At 45.9% G+C, this 18,851-nt stretch overlaps 1 protein-coding gene across 3 annotated transcripts in view; it reads right to left on the bottom strand.

Annotated features, from left to right (window-relative positions):
* Positions 1-18,851, bottom strand: part of MYLK3 (myosin light chain kinase 3) — a 57,585-nt gene that overhangs the window by 23,925 nt on the left and 14,809 nt on the right. For all 3 annotated transcript variants that reach the window (XM_059903885.1, XM_059903886.1, XM_059903884.1), the window contains exons 2-8: positions 15,792-15,882; positions 14,625-15,009; positions 5,921-6,378; positions 4,400-4,505; positions 3,687-3,780; positions 3,156-3,265; positions 2,069-2,210 (exon numbers count right to left, since the gene is read on the bottom strand). In XM_059903885.1, the coding sequence (XP_059759868.1) occupies positions 2,069-2,210; positions 3,156-3,265; positions 3,687-3,780; positions 4,400-4,505; positions 5,921-6,378; positions 14,625-15,009; positions 15,792-15,882 (1,386 nt within the window). The remainder of the gene's footprint in view (positions 1-2,068; positions 2,211-3,155; positions 3,266-3,686; positions 3,781-4,399; positions 4,506-5,920; positions 6,379-14,624; positions 15,010-15,791; positions 15,883-18,851) is intronic.

Genomic DNA, 18,851 nt, shown 5'->3' on the forward strand with positions numbered 1-18,851 from the left:
TGATTAAGACTCCACACTTCCACTTCAGGGGGCACGAGTTTGATCCCTGGTTGGGGAACGAAGATGCCACACGGCACAGTCAAAAAAAAAAAAAAAAAAACAAAGAAAAGAAAAAAGAAAGAAAGAAAAAAAAAAGGCAAATGTGGTTAGTGTCTATTATATTGGACAGTGCAGCTCTGAGCTCTTTCTCCATATTTTAAATCAACCAACATTCCTAGTAGATAGGTATTATCATTCCCCACTTTTCAATTGATGAGCTTATGCAAAATCAATCAATAAGATCAAGAAACTTATGCAAGATTTCATGGTCAGGAAGAGGCTGAAGTAACACAAGCCCTGCTTCTGGATGGGAAACAGACCTTGGCAATAATTGTCTCCTGCTGTAGTGTCACAGGCGTTGCCCCAAAGGCTGTTCATTGACCCTGAATCACAGAGCAGAATCCTAGCTTCTCCTAACTGCTCATCCCACAAGCAGCTGGTCCAGAGGCTCTGGAATTAGCTCTAGTAAGCAGGGAAGCTTGAGGCCAATTCCCCACCATCTCCACCATTTTTCATAGTACCACAACTTTATCAGGAAAGATGGTCAGAAGGAGCAATGTGTACACATGTAGGTCCAGACAACACACTTCCCATCTTCTGTGGGGAGCCACTGAAATTCCTGACAGGGGTAGTAGAGAAATATCTTCCTGTTGTGCCAATGGAGTAGAAAAACCACAGCAATGGCCACCATGCAAATCAAAACCACAATGAGATATCATTTTAAACCTGTTAGAATGTATGTCATCAAAAAAAAAAACAAGACATAACAAGTGTTGGTGAGGATGTAGAGAAAAGGGAAACATTGTGCACTGTTGGTGGGAATGTATTAATAAATTGGTGCAGTCATTATGGAAACAGTGTGGAGGTTCCTCAAAAAATTAAAAATAGAACTACAATGTGATCTAACAATTCACTTCTGGGTATATATCCAAAGGAAACCAAATCACTATTTTGAAGAGATATTTGTACCCACATATTCATTGCAGAATTATTTACAGTAGTCAAGACATGGATACAACTTAAGTGTCCATGAACAGATGAATGGATTTTTAAAATGTGGTATATATATATATGTGTGTGTGTGTATGTATATATATATATATATATACATACACACACACACATATATATATATACATACACACACAGTGGAATATTATTCAGCCATAAAAAGAAGGAAATTCTGCCATTTGTCACAAAATGGAACTTGACGGCATTATGCAAAGTGAAATAAGTCAGACAGAGAAAGACACTTACTGTATGATCTCAGTTATAAGTAGAATCTAAAAAATTGGAGGCATCACACTTCCTGATTTCAAACTATAACTAAGCTACACTAATCAAAATAGTATAATATCGGCATAAAAAGGCAGACATGTAGATCAGTGGAACAGAATAGACATCCCAGAAATAAACCCATGTACAAAAAAGAAAGAAAAGAATGGCTACCACGTGCTTACTTTTTGTCAAGTAGACAAAAGAAGCTGTAATGCATTCATTCAATGGACTATACCATGGCCCTTAAAAAGAATGAGAAAAGATGTCTACAGTATACTGTTAACTAAAAAGGGCAAGTTTAAAAATGAGGTGTATAGTATGATCCCTTTTGTGTGTGTGTGTTTGTCATGCCAAATTGCTAATAAAGAAGACCTCTCAGCACAGAGACTGAGTGGGAAGAACTTTCACTGTGCATTTCATACAATTCTATATTGTCTATATTTGTTACCACATGCATATGTTTCTATTTTAATTTTTAAAAACTAATCTTAGAGATTTTTTTTTTATAGAAAAAGTCACTGTATCATTTGATCTTCAAAGAACACTTAATGAGGTACCTATTTTCCACATGTCACAGATGGAGGAACCAAGGCTCAGAGACTTGGCCTGCCCTAGACTCCAGAAGTAGGCAATGGCAGAGCAAGGAATGGAAGCCAGGATTGGGTGCTGACAGAGCTCTCAAAGATGAGAGAGCAGCAGAGGCTCAAGAACCGGGGCACCCACCCGCCACATGCTCAGGGCGGAGCCTGACCTTGAGGTCCAAGTGCAGGACGTACTGCTGATGGAGGTATTGCACACCCTCGCAGATCTGCTTGGTGAACACCACCACATCCAGTTCAGTCAGGTGGTACTTCTCTTCTGTGATCCGGTCAAAGAGCTCACCCCCATCCACACTGCCAGGGCAAAGGAAGAGGCAGGCACTGACTGAGCAAGGCTCTCAGAAGACTGGTCCACTCATCACCAGGTGAGCCCAAGGGTGCCACTGCCATCTGGGGTTTTACAGGGACCCTTGCTCTGGTCCATTCCCAGCTCAGAGTATGGGTGGTAAAAAGGAAGTGTTGGGCCAACTGGGAGACTGGGGCTTATTTGCAGTGTTGATCATCCAGGCTCACTCCGGATACTCATTCTTGATACTCTAGGCCAAGGTTGTAAACTCATTGGCCTACAGGGACCAATTAGTACCTACATGGCAAGAACCCTAAGTGGACAAATCAGACCAGATGTAAGACAAAACTTTTCTTAGAACACATAGCCCTTAGTCTAACTTCTTTTTCCACTTTTTATAGAGAACTGACATGACAAATATTTCACTCTCCTCAGTCTTACCAGAAGAAAGACAGCAACACAAGCACAATAATAAATGTCCCCTGAGCCCCTGGCCTCAACGTCATGGGTAGTTGGAAGTGGTAGGGACTGTAGCAAATGGGAGTTTGGTTGCCCCGTCTACAAAGGTCAGTTACTATGAGCTCCATCACACCATTTCCAACTGGAAATGTAGATCCAGCATTACTAGATCTTTTATATTTGCAAGAAAAGCTAGACATCTAGGTTTTAATGTGAAATTTCCCAATTTCTGACTAACAACTAAATTTAGTTAACAACTAAATCAAAATTACTAAAACTTGTGTAGGCCAAAACAATATCTGCAGGTCAAATCAGCCTCACTGGCTGCTGGTTTGTGACAAATAGCTTTGTCCTCTGTGCTCTATGTTGGAGGTCAGGCAGAGGAGGTGATGCCTTTCCCTGGGTGTCACTGAGAGGGGAAGGAAAGGGAGAGTTTTGCTGGAATCTCAGCTCCCAGCCCCACCCCGAGCCCCGGCCCCGCCTCCCATGCTCACTACTCCATGACAAGGGTAAAACTGTTCTTGCTCTCAAAGGCATCGTAGAGCTGGATCAGGTTCACATGGCTGAGCTGGTTCATGATGTTGATCTCGTTCTTCACATCCTCCTTGTGGAGCCAAAGGGGAGAGGAGTTTCCAAGAAAAGGGTCAGGAAGAGAAGTCAGCTGCCCTTCCCAAGACACACACCCCCCCCACCCTGCATCCTCATTTTCTGTTCTCACACCAGCTTTCCTCAACTCACCACCCACACCAGCTTCTTACAACAGCAAGGGCCCACCCATTTCACAGATAGGAAACCTGAGGCCCACAAAGGAACCCTGGAGGTCCAGGAGGACCTGTTGCCCAGGGTGCAAAGTGACCTGCTAACTGGAGTGTGGGAGTCATGGAAAAGAGGCAGGAAAGGTGGCTGGGTTTCCTGCTCAGAGTGGAGGGGTCTGGGGCAGTGTGGGGCCCAGGGTGGCCCAGGGGGAAGTGAAGGAATCCTGAGCTTGGCCCAGGACACCCACCGGCGTGGGGCAAAAACCTCACCCGGTCCTTGGCACTCTTCACTTTGATGATCTTGGCTGCCAGCGAGAGGCCCGTGGCCTTCTCCGTGCATCTGTGGACCTGGCCAAACCGGCCCCTGCAGAGATATGATGACAGAGCAGTCTCAGAGCCCCAGAAGCACACCCCGCACGTGATGGGCCAGCCCCATCCTGGACCCTGGGCTTTCTGGTCCTACCTCTGCTCCGCACACACCACAGCGATTACCCTGCACCCCAGAGTTATCAGTCACCACCCCCACGTCACACGGGCTCTGAACCTGGAAAAGAGCTTCTTCACCCCATATGTGTGGGCCATCCTGAACCCCAGAGGGTGTCCCCCCGACCCACAGAACCCAGGCCACCCTGCACCCCAGGGGGTGTTCTCTCCACCCACACCACCCGGGCCGTCCTGCACCCTAGAGGACATCCCTCCTACCCCACCCCATGTCGGCTCCCGTGCCACCTCCAGTACACGGGTCTCCGGCCCGCACTGTGGGCCCTCCTGCACCCTACGCTTCATCTCGCTCACGCCATGCGGGCCCTCCTGCGCTCCGCGGATATCTCCTCACCCACTCTTTGTGAGCTCTGCGCTCACTCTCATGCAGCGCGGGGCATCCCCCTTCTGGCGGGGGCTCCATCACTCGGTTCCCGAGAACCATCAGCGGCACCCAGCTGTCCAGTTGCCCCGCCCCTCATCAAGGCAGAAGGCCAGCTTACCCTCCCAGGACTTCGTGCTGGCACACTGTGTAGCCCGCTGAGGTCGAGGTCTCCCTGACACTCACCACCCGATGCTCGAAGGGGGCTGGCGGGGCTGGACTGTCGTCTGTTCGGGAGACAGCAGCCTGTGAGCCTCCTTCGTGCCGTCCCCACCTCTCAGCTCCCCCCACCCCCAGTCCCAGACCCACTTGGTTCAAAAACGGCTTCTGCCAGTTTGTTGGGGGCTTATCGAGGGAGCACTCAGAGTGTTCCAGGGACAACTCCATGACCTCCGCAACCCTGGACCCAGAGCAGGGGAAATACTTCTATTTTCTCTTAGTTTGTCTTACGAGCAACTTTCTGCTCCCCAAAGTAGAAGACTGAATTTGCTTTGAGAGCATATTGTGTATCTTTTTTGTGTCTGCAAAGGTGAGCCCAAGCCCTAGACTACAAGGGGGTAACATTTGCACGGTTGTGTTGTTTCCTGGGCCCCTGGAAAGCCTGGATTCTGGGTGTGTCGCCGGGAATCCACATCTAGAATTCCAGTCTGAAGTCTCCTTCGCTGCAAAGTAACTGCCTTCTGTTCCGGAGCCCAACCGTCGGATCCTGGCTCTGTCAGCACTGACCTTGTGACCTTAAACGTGCTTCTCAGCCCCTCCTATGTTTCACGTGTCCCCACTCCACAGGCCTGTGAGGGTAAACGCCACCACAAATGCCCGAGGTTTGGCTCACAGGGAGTCCTCAGCTAACGTTGGCTTTATCACCATCTCAAGTCTCAGAAAAGACTCTAAAGTCACAGCCTGCTCTCAGCTGTGTTTCAGGAATTAAGGGAGGCCTGTGTCCACATCTGGACCAGGTCATACAAGGGGAGAGGAAGCAACCAGAGAAGTCAGAGCACAGCACAGGGCAACTGTGGAGCCCGGAACTGGCAAGGGGCACCAGGACCCTGCAGAACCCTCAGCCCTTCCTCAGGGACCTCCAGAAATTCTGGGACAGGGAGTCAGCAAATGGTGGCCTTCCAGCAGCCATATGGGATGAGGGCTCAGACCAATGAGGGTGTGGCCCTAAGGGCTGGAGGAGTTGAGGCCCTTTGGGTCACAGGAACACAAGGACGCCTCCCACCACCATTGGGACAGAAAGCAGGTCAGCAGCCCCTTCCCGATCCTGGATGACAGTCAGCCCACTGGGTGCAAATGGCTGAGAGTGGGTTATATATACCAGTTAATGGATTTGCTTTTTAACAGGAGCCTTCCTTGTCTCAATCCAGAATGATACCAATAGTATCGGGCAGACAGGTGGCTTTGAGAAATCCGAGTTGAGCCCCATGGGTTCCCTCCTCTCCAATGGCTAGAGCCAACATGAGCTCAGCCTGCTGCATCTCCGTGCCTTGGTGTCCAGCCCTGGGATGTGCTGGCAGGCTGTTCCCTGTCTTGGACTCCCCAAGACCCACATTCTCTCTCCCTGGAAGCTTCAGGGAGGCCCCCCAGAGTAGGCCTTTCAAACTCACTCACCTCGGGGGCACACAGCAATGCCCTCACTTACCCAGAATCAGGCTGCCCGCCTCAGCTCCCGGGGGTGTCCTCCTTCCTGCTTCGGCTCTGCTCGTGCCCCTGGCTGTGCAGTCTTTTCCAGGCTCAGGGCTCCCTGCTCCTGGGCCTGTGTCCTGCTGCGGGCCCGGGGTCCTGGCATCGGCTCCCTTGTCCCTCCAGGCCCTGCTTGGTGCCATGGCGGGCTCGGGCCCAGACCCCTGCTTCTCTTTGGCCTTTGCTCCGCAATCGCTGCTCCGCTTCCACAGTGGGGAAAACACCCCGGCTCCTTTTGGGATATGTTTTCCTGACTCAGTCCCAGGGGCCTGGGGACAGCACCTGGGCCCAGGTGAGTCCTGCTCACCTGGATGGACAGCTGCTGGAGCCTCTGCAGGGGTCGTGGTTCTGAGGCTGCCGCCTCGTGTCACAAGCAGCTCCCCAGGGGTGTCTGTCTCCTGCACATGGATGGAGATCCTGGGGCAGAGAGAAATGTGGCTCTGAGGTTAAAAGCAAGAACTTGAGTCAGTACAGACCTGGGTTCAAATGCCTGCTGCTGCCATTCACTGACCATGGCCGCTTAGCCTCAGTTTTCTCATCTGTTAAAGAGGGCCCTTTGGGTCGTTATAATAGTGAGAGTTAGCTTGCGGTTGAAACCAGCAGATTCCATCCCCTGTCCCTCTCTGCCCAGACAGGACACCAGGGGAGAGGCTGGCTTCAGTGACATACGGTGCCACCAGCTCTCAGGATTCCACTGGATCAGCATCCAGGAAAGACTTGAAGCAACCTGTGGTGGCTGGGGGTTGGGAGGAGTGGGGAGGTGGGCACCAGCTGTCTCTGTGGCCCCTTGGAAATGTGCTTCTGCCCCAGGAGGAATGTGGCCGGGAGGCAGGAGACCTGGGCTCTTCCCTCCCTTCTTTGGGCCTCAGTTTCCCTTCCATTAAATGAAGAGAAGGGTGAACCAAGTCAAACATCACACTGAAGCTTCAGGTCAGACACACTTTAGTAAAATCAGGGAATTGCTCATAAGAGTCTGGACTTTCTGTTTCTCCTGAATAAAACAGTCCTGGCTGTGCTGGGCCTGCGTGCTTACACAGCTGAGGAAACTCTCTGCCTCCTTACAGGCCCCCCTGCGCCACTGGGCAATGTCACTGGGCCATGCCACTGGGCCTACTGCATCCATGTTTGTTACCCAGACCAAGCAGCATTGTGGTTTGGGAAGCCAGCTGGAGGTCAGGAAGGCCTTCTAAGCCCTGACATTCAGAGGGAAGGACCCTGATCCTGGGAGCTTCAGACCCTCCCTCTCAGAGTTGCCCTCTGGCTGCCCTTCACAACCCCACTGCCGAGGTCTATGAGTGTTGGTGCAGGGGTGAGGGGGTGAGTGTCTGGGGTGGACTGAGTCTCAGGAGGGAGCCAGGCGGCCTCCATCCTGGCCGTTGTTCTGCCACAGGTTGCTGGACAGGGCTGGGTTTGGGCAAGTCTAGCCTCAGCAACTTCTTCTGTCAAACGGGGACGGTAACACCTCACCGAGGTACTGAGAGTCGACTAAGAAATGAAAGTACAAATGCAGGAGGTCCTAACAGTGAAGCCTAAAATGGTGCAGCCACTGTGGAAATCAGTATGGCGGTTCCTAAAAAATGTAAAAATAGAACTACCATATGATCCAGCAATCCCACTTCTGGAAATATATCCAAAAGAATTGAAAGCAGAATCTCAAAGAGGTTTGCACAGCCATGTTCACAGCAGCATTATTCACAACAGCCAAATGTGGAAGCAACCCAAGTGTCCAGTGATGGATGAATGGATAAAAAAATGTAGCATATACATACAATGGAATATCATTCATCCTTAAAAAGGAAGGAAGTTCTGACCTGGATGAACCTCGAGGACTTTATGCTAAGTGAAATAAGCCAGTGACAGAAAGACTGATTCCACATATATGAATGAATGAATTATATGAAGGACCTACAATAGTCAAATTCATAGAGACAGGAAGTAGAAAGGTGGTTACCATGATCTGCAGGGGGAGGTGTTTGTTTGATGGTAACAGAGTTTCAGATTTACAAGACAAAAAAGTTCTGGAGATCTGTGTCACAGCAATATGAATATACTTAACACTACTACACTATACACTTAAAAATGGTTAAGACGGTAAATTTTACGTTATGAGTTTTTAACCATATTTTTTTTAAAAATTAAGGCTTTCCCTAGCAGCTGGAGGCCCAGGCCCCTTCTCTGAGTTGCTGCAGGTCCTCTGAGAGCAGTGCCTACTTCTGAATGCACCTGGTTCAGCAGCCTGTTCACAGCTAAGCCTTGGGTGGGAGGCAGCAAAAGTCCCCTGACACTCACTCAGGAGCAAGTACGGGTTGGTGATGACAGGGTAGGATGGGAAGGGTGGCATCCAAGCCCAGCTCAGCCCTTGTCTTAACCAAGGGACATGGGAAACTGCAGGAAGCCAGTTTCTGGAAGAATATCCAGGTAGCCAGGTAGCCAGCTAAGAAGGGCAACAGTCATTGAGTTCCCCTTGGTCTTCATACCTGGGGGCATGGGATGACCCCAAGGCACTGCCATGCATTCCCATGCCACTCTGAGTGTCTAAGGCTTCCCCACTTCCTGCGCAGCACACCCAGGGCAGGCATTGCTAATTGATTGCAGCACTCTGTTCCACCAAGTCCAGCAAGGGCCCGAGGATCCTCTACACAGGCAGCCACTGCCAATCACAGCCAACGCTCAAGTTCAAATCCATTTTCCTCAAGATATACACATGTGCTAGGTGAGGGAGGGTAGGCAGTGATTGCCCCACTTCCTGAGCCCAGTCTGGTGTGTCTAAAATTCAGCTCAGGGTTGAAACTGACATACAGACATTTCCCCCTCACCCAGAATCCTTTTAGGGCCCCTAACAAGTTCATGGAAAGTTCATCCCCACCCTAGATTCCACATTTAGAGCCTTGGCCAGGATCCAAGGATGCCTGCCAGGAATCCCTCCCTCCAGCTGTTTAGGTCTCCTGGGGACTCATATTTCCTTCCAGAACAAAGGCAGAAAAAGGACTGGGCTTCCCTGCCAGCCACCACAGCATACACAGACTCCAGCTCCTCTCCCTGGGCCAGGCCTTGGGGGACTCAGTTATAGATCAGGACAGCCAAGGGCAGGTGCAGAAGGGCACCAGTCCCCTTAGAGAAAGGCCCAGGAAGCAGAGTGCCCTTCAGTGGGCTGCCTGGGGTCAGGATGCATTGCCCCTGGAGAACACTGCTGGAAAACACAGGGCTAGGTAGGACCTGACAGTCAGCAGTTCTGGCTCTTCATTCTCCTGCACCATGTCTGCTGAGGGCAGGTCCTGAGACTGAGTCCTGAGAGTTAGGACACAGTCCCACTTCCATAGCTCCAAGCATAATCTTCCTGAAAGCCCTTGGATTGATTCATCCTACACCAACCTCCCACCTCTGAACACCCATCATTCTCTCCCCATCATAGTATTTAGAACTTAACTAAATGCTGACCTGAAGAAACAGGATGGTGCAGTGGTTAGGGGCACAGACTCTGGAGTCCAAAAACCTAGATCCATCCTCTTAAATTTTTTGAGAATTGTTTTGTGGCCTAGCATGTGATCTATCCTGGAGAACATTCCATGTGTACTTGAAAAGAATGTGTATTTATTTATTTATTTATTTATTTATTTATTTATGGCTGTGTTGGGTCTTCATTGCTGTGTGCAGGCTTTCTCTAGTTGCAGCGAGTGGGGGCTACTCTTCATGGCAGTGCGCAAGCTTCTCATTGCGGTGGCTTCTCTTATTGTGGTGGCTTCACTTGTTGTGGAGCACAGGCTCTAGGTGTGTGGGTTTCAATAGTTGTGGCTCATGGGCCCTAGAGCACAAGCTCAGTAGTTGTGGCACACGGGCTTAGTGGCATGTGGGATCTTCCTGGACCAGGGCTCGAACCCATGTCCCCTGCATTGGCAGGCAGATTCTTAACCACTGCACCACCAGAGAAGTCCTGAATGTGTATTCTTATATCAAGCATTCTTTCCAGCTACAGTGGTATGAAATCAGAAATCAATTACAGAAAGAAAAATGGAACAAGAACAGACACGTGGAGACTAAACAACATGCTACTAAAAAACCAATGGGTCAATGATGAAATCAAAGAGGAAATCAGAAAATACCTTGAGACAAATGAAAATGGAAACACAATACTCCAAAACCTATGGGATGCAGCAAAAGCAGTTCTAAGAGGGAAGCTGATAGCAATACAGGCTTTCCTCAAGAAACAAGAAAAACATCAAGCAACCTAAACTACCACCTAAAGGAATTAGAAAAAGAAGAACAAAGAAGGCCCAAAGTCAGCAGAAGGAAAGAAAAAATAAATATTATAGAGGAAATAAATAAAATAGAGATCAAAACACAATAGAAAAGATCAATGAAACCAAGAGCTGGTTTTTTGAAGAGACAAACAAAATTGATAAACCTTTAACCACACTCATCAAGAAGAAAGGAGAGAGGACCCAAATAAACAAAATAAGAAATGAAAGAGGACAAGGTCCTACTGTAGAGCACAGAGAACTATATTCACTATCCTATGATAAACCATAGTGGAAAAGAGTATTTTTAAAAAGAATGTATATATATGTATAACTGAATCACTTTGCTGTATATATATGCATAACTGAATCACTTTGCTGTACAACAGAAAGTAACACAACATTGTAAATCAACTATACTTCAATTAAAAAACAAACAAGAAAAGAAATGAAAGAGGGTAAATAACAACCAGTACCACAGAACTACAAAAAATCATAAAAGAATACTATGAACAGTTATACGTGAACAAATTGGACAACCTAGAACAAATTTCTAGAAACATACAACCTGCCAAGACTGAATCAAGAACAAACAGACAATTTGAACAGACTGATCACTAGTAGTGAAACTGAATTTGTAATTTAAAAAAAAACTCCCAGCAAACAAAAGTGCAGGGTTGGACAGCTTCACAGGGTAATTCTCTTTTGTGTTCTATAAAAAAGAACTAGTGCTTATCCTTCTCAAACTAGTCCAAAAACTTGAAGAGGATGGAACACTCCCAAATGCATTCTATGAGGCCACCATTACCCTGATACCAAAATCAGAAAAAGACACTACAACAAAAGCAAATTATAGGCCAGTATCTTTGATGAAAATAGATGCAAAAGTCCTCAACAAAATATTAGCAAACTAAATCCAACAATATATAAAAAGGATCGTACACCATGATCAAGTGGGATTTATTCCAGGGACCCAAGGATGGTTCAATATTCGCAAATCAATCAATGTGATACATCATACTAACAAAGGGAAGGATAAAAATCACATGATCATCTCAATAGATGCCTAAAAAACATTTGACAAACTTCAACATCCACTCATTATAAAAAACTATCATCAAAGTGGGTATAGAGAGAACACATCTCAACATAATAAAGGCCATTTATGACAAACTCACAGCTAACATCACACTCAATGGTGAAAAGCTAAAAGGCTTTCCTCTAAATTCAGGAAAAAGACAAGGATCCCACTCTTTCCACTTGTATTTAACATAATATTGGAAGACCTACCCACAGCAATCAGACAAGAAAAAGAAATAAAAGGCATCCAGATTGGAAGGAAAGATGTAAAACTGTCACTATTTGCAGATGACATGATACTTTAAATAGAAAACCCTAAAGTCTCCACCTGAAAACTATAAAACAAATAAACAAACAATAAAACATATAAAACTATAAAGCAAGTAAACTATAAAAACTAATAAACAAATTAAATGAAATTGCAAGACACTAGATTAGTATACAGAAATCTGTTGCTTTTCTATACACTAATGTTGAACTATCAGAAAGAGAAAGTAAAAAACAATCCCTTTTAAAATCACATTTTAAAAATGCCTAGGAAGGAACTTAACAAAGGAGGTGAAAGACCTATATACTGAAAACTATAAAACATTGATGAAGGAAATTGAAGATGATACAAAGAAATGGAAAGATATTCCATGCTCTTGGATTGGAAGAATTAATATTGTTAAAATGGCCATACTACCCAAAGCAATCTACAGATTTAATGCAATCTTTATAAAAATACCCATGACATTTTTTACAGAATGAGAACAAATAATCCTAAAGTTCATATGGAACCACAAAAGACCTCAAAGTGCCAAAGCAATCTTGATAAAAAAGAACAAAGCTGGAGGTATCACCCTCCCAGACTTCAGGCTATATTACAAAGCTACAGTAATCAAAACATAATGGCACTGGCACAAAAAACAGACACATAGATCAATGGAACAGAACAGAGAGTCCAGAAATAAATGCATGCACCTATGGTCAATTAATCTATGACAAAGGAGGCAAGAATATACAACAGGGAAAAGACAGCCTCTTTGATAAACACTGTTGGGAAAACTGAACAGCTACATGCAAAAGAATCAAACTGGACTACTTTCTCACACCATATAAAAAAAAAAAACCAAAATGGATTAAAGACCTAAATATAAGACCCCAAACCATAAAACTCCTGGAAAAGAATGTTCAGTCAGAACAGCCTACGAGGTAAATCATAGCAACTTTTGTGTGTGTGTCTGTCTCCTAAGTCAAAAGAAATAAAAGCAACCAAACAAAACAAGGCCTAATTAAACTTAAAAGCTTTTGCATAGCAAAAGAAAAATGAAAAAATGAAAAGACATTGAAAAAATAAAAAGACAACCTACTGAATGGGAGAAAATATTTGCAGATGACATGACCAACAAGGGGTTAACATCCAAAATATATAAACAGCCCATATAGTTCTATATGAAAAACACAAACAACCCAATGAAAAAAATGGGCAGAAGACCTGAATAGACATTTCTCCAAAGAAGACATACAGATGGCCAAAAAGCACATGAAAAGATGCTCAACATTGCTAATTATTAGAGAAATGCAAATCAAAACAACAGTGAGATATCACCTCACACCTGTCAGAACAGCTATCATCAAACAGACTACAAATAGGGACTTCCCCAGTGGCACAGTGGTTAAGAATCCACCTGCCAATGCCAGGGACACGGGTTCGATCCCTGGTCTGGGAAGATCCCACATGCTGCGGAGCAACTAAGCCTGTGCACCACAACTACTGAGCCTGCACTCTAGAGCCCACGAGCCACAGCTACTGAGCCCATGCGCCGCAACTACCGAAGCCCACGCACTCTAGGGCCCGCATGCCGCAACTATTGAGCCCACATGCTGCAACTACTGAAGCCCACAAGCCTAGAACCTGTGCTCCACAACAAGAGAAGCCACCACAATGAGAAGCCTGCACACTGCAACAAAGAGTAGCCCTCTCTTGCCACAACTAGAGAAAGCCTGCATGCAGCAACAAAGATCCAACACAGCCACAAAAAAAAAAAAGACTACAAATAACAAATGTTGGCAAGGATGTGGAGAAAAAGGAACCTTTTGTACACTGTTGGTGGGAATGTAAACTGGAGCAGTGACTATGAAAAACAGTATTGAGGTGCCTCAAAAAACTAAAAACAGAACTACCATATGACTCAGCAATTCCAATCTTGGGTATATAACCAGAAAAAAACAAAATCATTTATTTAAAAAGGTACATGTGCCCCAATGTTCATAGCAGCACTATTTACAATAGCCAAGACATGGAAGCAACCCAAGTGTCTATCAACAGATGAATGGATAAAGAAGACATGGTATATACAGATAATGGAATATTACTCAGCCATAAAAAAGAATGAAATTCTGTCATTTGCAGCAACATGGATACAACTAGAGAATATTATGCTCAGTGAAATAAGTCAGACAGAGAAAGAATTACTGTATGATATCACTTATATGTGAAATCTAAAAAATAATACAAATGAAGGTATATAGCAAAACAGAAACAGACTCATAGATACAGAGAACAAACTACTGGCTACCAGTGGGGAGAGTGAAGCGGGGAGTTGCTCATTACGGTACACCTACCATGTATAAACTAGATCAACAACAAGGATATATTGTATAACCCAGGGAATTATAGTCATTATCTTATAATAACTTTTAATGGAGTATAAACTATAAAACTTCTGATCCCTATGCTGTATACCTGAAACTAATATAATATTGTAGATCAACTATACTTCCGTAATAAATGAACAAACACCTGGATTCAGGTTCCAGCTCTATGAATCCCTAGCTGTGTGGCCCTGGGCAACCTGACCCTGTTTCATCATGAGTAAACCGGGGACACCAACCACACTTGCCTCCTGGGGAAGCTGTGAGAATAAAACGAGATGATGTCTGTGAAATGCTCAGCCAATGACTGGCACCTGGGATGTGTTCAGTGAACACTTTTAAGTATAATTATAGCTACTACTATTGCTCTCAGTCTTGTTCCACATGGGACTCACCTGGGGAGCTTTAAAAACAAACAAATAAACAAAAAAACGATGCTTGAGCCTCACTCCAGACTGAATACATCAGAATCTCTGGGCATTTGTATCTAAAAAGTTCCTTCCAGTAATTCTAATGGGTACCAGGTAAGAACCAGTGCTCTAAGCTCCCGAAAACAGGGCCTCGGCCTTCTCCTGTCTTCTCGTCTCGAGGCTAGCCAGAGCTGCACACACAGTGGACACTCAAACAGGAGCAGCTGGCCCCGTGGCAGGCTCCAGCCCAGGAGCTGCAGTTAATTCCTTCCCTTGCCCAGCTTGGAGGCACATCCCTTACCTTGGAGGTGTTTCTCCACCACCGTGAGCTGCCTTGGCCTGGGCTGCCAGCGCTGGAGTCAGCCTCATGCCCTCCTCCGAGGGCCGGGGGTCAGGCCTACTGGATGATGTTCCTTGTCCTGCACCCGATGCAGCCTCCTGGCCGGTGGGAGCCTCACTGACCCTTTCAGACACCACAGACAATTCCAGGCCCGTCCTGGGGTTCTCGCTGGATGCTGCAGGAGCTTTGGCTTCCGCCTCTGGGCGTACCTGGGCTGGGCCAGGAACTCCGTCTCCCTGCCCTGGTGAGGCCTCTGCCTGGGTAAGGAGGTCAGCTCCTATCCCCGAAGCACTGATGGGGGGCAACCTCTCCACTGTCCCCTCTGGCAGGTCCACCTTCTGGCTCTCTATAGGAAAATAAGTGGGATTAAAATGCTCTCTTATTTAGAAGAACTTATCCCAAAGCTATCCTGAAAAATATGTAGAAGGCCATTCAGTGCACCATGTTTATAACAGGCAGACTGGAAATAACGCAAGTGACCATCAGGAGGGGGTTGGTTGACTACACCAGGGCCGCTCAGGCATGAAAAAGGAGAAACGAATATCTCCATATGCGGCTATGGAGTGATCTCAGGATATACGGTGGAGAAAAGCAAGGAGGAGAAGTGTGTGGTATGCTTCTGTTTGTCTAAGAAGGAAGGCTGTGTGTATGTGAGCACGCACATGTGTGTGTATGTGAGCACGTGCATGTGTGTGTATAACCACTTATAATGTAGTCTAAAGGGACTGGACCTCAAAGGAAAGATAAGACAAAAACTTTTTTGCATAGTTACATATGCAGGGGAGAAAATAAGATGCAGGGAACATGCATAGAAGCTAGACTTCTCTTAATATAACTTATTTTGTCAATTCGGCTTTGGAACCATGAAAATATTATGCAAGATTATAAAAGAAAATTAGACTTTAAAAAAAGCAATCCATAAAAATTTAAAGCAAAGTGAAATAAACAGCAATACAGAATGGAATAAGCATAAAGCACAGAAAGAACTGCAAAAAAAAAAAGAGGAAGAAGAACAAGTTTCAACAGTTTTTCAGTAATCATGTTGGTGGTGGTGGTGGTGGTGGCGGTGGTATTTTTATTCTGAAATTAGGTGTGCATGTGGGATAAAGCCAACGGGGCCCCACTCACCTTCCCAAGGCCCCCTGAGCTCGGCTTGCACGCCTCTGGTGCTCAGCGCGTGCTTTGGTTTTGCTCCTTTCTCTTCCACTCGCTCTTTGTTCTAAAAGAATAACCATAAAAACTAGCATCATCATCAAATTCATCGTTCAGGCCACAAACATTTGTTGAGCACCTACCTTGTGCTTGAAATAGAAGAACTTAGGTTATTTCTCATAGTCTCAGAGTAATACTAGAGGGTACATATTACTATTGTCATTTTAGAGATAAGGATGCTGAGGCTTTCCCAAGGTCACCAAGTCCTTTCTAATGGGTCACCGTACTGCAGGTAAGGGGCAGACCTAGCCCCTGACAGGGTGATCTAAACAGACCGGACCTGAAAATACTAGACAAGGCGTGGAAAATAAATTTAAGGTGTCAATTTAGATCAATCGGTCATGGCTATTACAGTGTTGGCTTGAGTTGGATACTGAGGTCAGACAAATCCATGCTTGCAGGGGGAGAGTGCCACTATCAATTAATAATGTCTTCTTGGGAGCTAGGTGGGTGGATCCCAAGGTTGCCTCTTTGCAGTACCGGACCCTTGAACCAGACTTGCTGGGTTTAAACCCCACCTTCACCACTTGGCCAAGATCCTTAACTTCTCTGCATCTCACTTTCCTCATCTGTAAAATGGGGAGAATAATATTATCTACTCGTAGAGCTAGCGGGAGGATTGGGGGAGTTAATTTGTGGAATTTCCTGAGAAGTGCTCCCAGCACATGGTAAGTGCTCAATAGCTCGGATGATTTTGTGCTGTCTGAGACAGACAGAGCAGATCATGTAAGGACACTCGGAGCCCACCCAGTGAGGCTCTCAGCAGCTCTTCCTGAACTGAATGGTCCACACCAGTCCAGTGCATATGCTCATGCCCCTGAAATCATCCAGAGCACTCAGTATTTCCAAATGCAAATATTTCTAGGTGGCCTGACCCTTGCTGGGTCCCCCTGGTATTTCTGAGCCTTTGACTGATATGGCCCCTAAGATTCCTCCTGGCACTTGTCACAGAAGTGGGTCTGGTCTCAGGCCAGAGACTGAAGGTCCTTTCTCCTGCCTTGGCCACAGAGGCCCTAACTGGGAGCCCAGAGTCCAAAAAGAGCTCACATTATTTTTGGCTTGCATAGAATTTAAAATTTTTAAATTTGTTATCACCATTTTAAATCTTGGAGATTTTTACATCAAAATTCTAAGTTCCATTTTGGGGTTATAGAATAGTTCTACATTTTGATTGTGGTGGTGGTTATTAGGGTGTATACATTTGTTGAACTGTATACTTAAAATTTGCATACTTAGTGTGTGTATGTGCAGTTTATTGTATGTAAATTATACCTTAATAAAACTGATTAGAAAAAATTCTAGGTTCCCAGGTTCTCTTGAAAAGGAAAATCAGAAGATCTGGGAATTCCAGGCCCATGTGGCAAAAATCAGCTGGAGCAATTCCCACCATAGTGCTCACCTCTCTTGCATGTCTCCCTGACACTAAGGATGGAGGTTACGTTTGTTACCAAATCAGGTCCAGCTGCTTTTTGCTCAAAATGCAATACTTGACAGAGGCAAATGTTGGTGGAAAGGAAAGTTGCTTTTAATCAGAATGCTGGCAATCTGGCGAGATGGTGGACTCAGCGTCCCCCAAAAACCACCTCCAAAGAATCTGCTCAGCCATGAAAGTTTTTAAAGGGAAAGAGGGAAGTAATCTCAGTTAATCAGAGTTATCGCCATCCCCCAGGGTATGCAGGCTTGTCGTGCAGGCTTGTCGATGCTATCTTGTCCACAGTTTGTTCACACAGTTTGTGAGATTACTGAAGGGGAAGCTAAGGAAGAGATCTGGTGTTCTGTTAGTTACTTATTCCTCATTTCTACTTCTTCGATCTACAGAAAGAACTGACATGTTAGGCAAGGTATTGTGTGATCAAAAGATTTGAAAGTTGCGCTTGGGCCAGAGATGAGTAGAGCATGGGGAAACCTGGTTTAAGGTTAGTGACAAGACAAAAGGGGCCTCCTGCAGAGAGCTCTTTCCTGCCAGAAGCTGCTTACAAACCCCCACTTGTCAGAACATCATTCCATTTCTATGGGATTATGGGCAAAAGTCCATCTTCTGTAACTACTTCGTGCTGACGTAGGGCGCCGTATTCTTAGAGTGGAAGATGTCGGCATGGGTCTCTAGCATCTCTTTGCTGTCAAGTGTAGTTGCCCATTTACATATACGGGCAGAAGAAGCTACAATTATGTTGATGCCCACAAAGATATAGATAATTATGAGCAATGGTATCCCATTCTCTTGAGGCCAGTTCTTGAAACTTTGTTAGCCATAGATTCAGTGCTGCTCAAGATGGAGCTTATGTCACGGCTACAGTCTGGTCATCATGTAGTTAGCTTTTTCCCTCTGGTGGCAGTTACAGTGTCTGTAAAACAACTCAGGAATGTGCATCAGACACTGAGTCTGTGACTCTATTGTCCTAATCATTAGCTGCTTTGGCCTGCTCTTTTGTGACTCAGGGAGGCCTGGGAGACTTCAGCTTTTCTACAAACAAGAGGCAGGGGACGTGGAGGGGCCTTTGTACTGGAGTGGGGGTGGGGGGTGGCACAGGGTTCTGCCTGGTTCCACGTTGGTCCCACTGGAACCAGTTTTCCTATGCTGTGCCCACTTCTCTCAGTCCTGTTTCCTGCTCATGTCTTTGGGATTCCAGGACAGCAAGCTTTGCCCTCTTAATGGTAACAACATAACACATGGAAACACTTAATAAATAACTGCTAGCTGCTGTCATCATGATTATCACCAGCATCATCAATGTGACCGGATGTCCTGCTCTGCAGAGACCTCTCCTTTGGTCTCTTTTCAGACTCTGTCCTGCCACCCCCGTAGTTGGGGGAACTGGAAGCATTATCACGGCTGCCTCCTGTTTCACCCACCAGTAGAGAAAGACTTGAACAGATTGTCCTTTGGTAGACCTTGTGGGGCTCAGACTGTCCTCTCCCGCCCTTTGTCTTTGGTGGAGAGAGGCGTGCGCGCGCGCACACACACACACACACACA

The sequence above is a fragment of the Balaenoptera ricei genome, chromosome 19, assembly GCF_028023285.1.
Source record: "Balaenoptera ricei isolate mBalRic1 chromosome 19, mBalRic1.hap2, whole genome shotgun sequence".
NCBI classification, from domain to species: domain Eukaryota; kingdom Metazoa; phylum Chordata; class Mammalia; order Artiodactyla; family Balaenopteridae; genus Balaenoptera; species Balaenoptera ricei.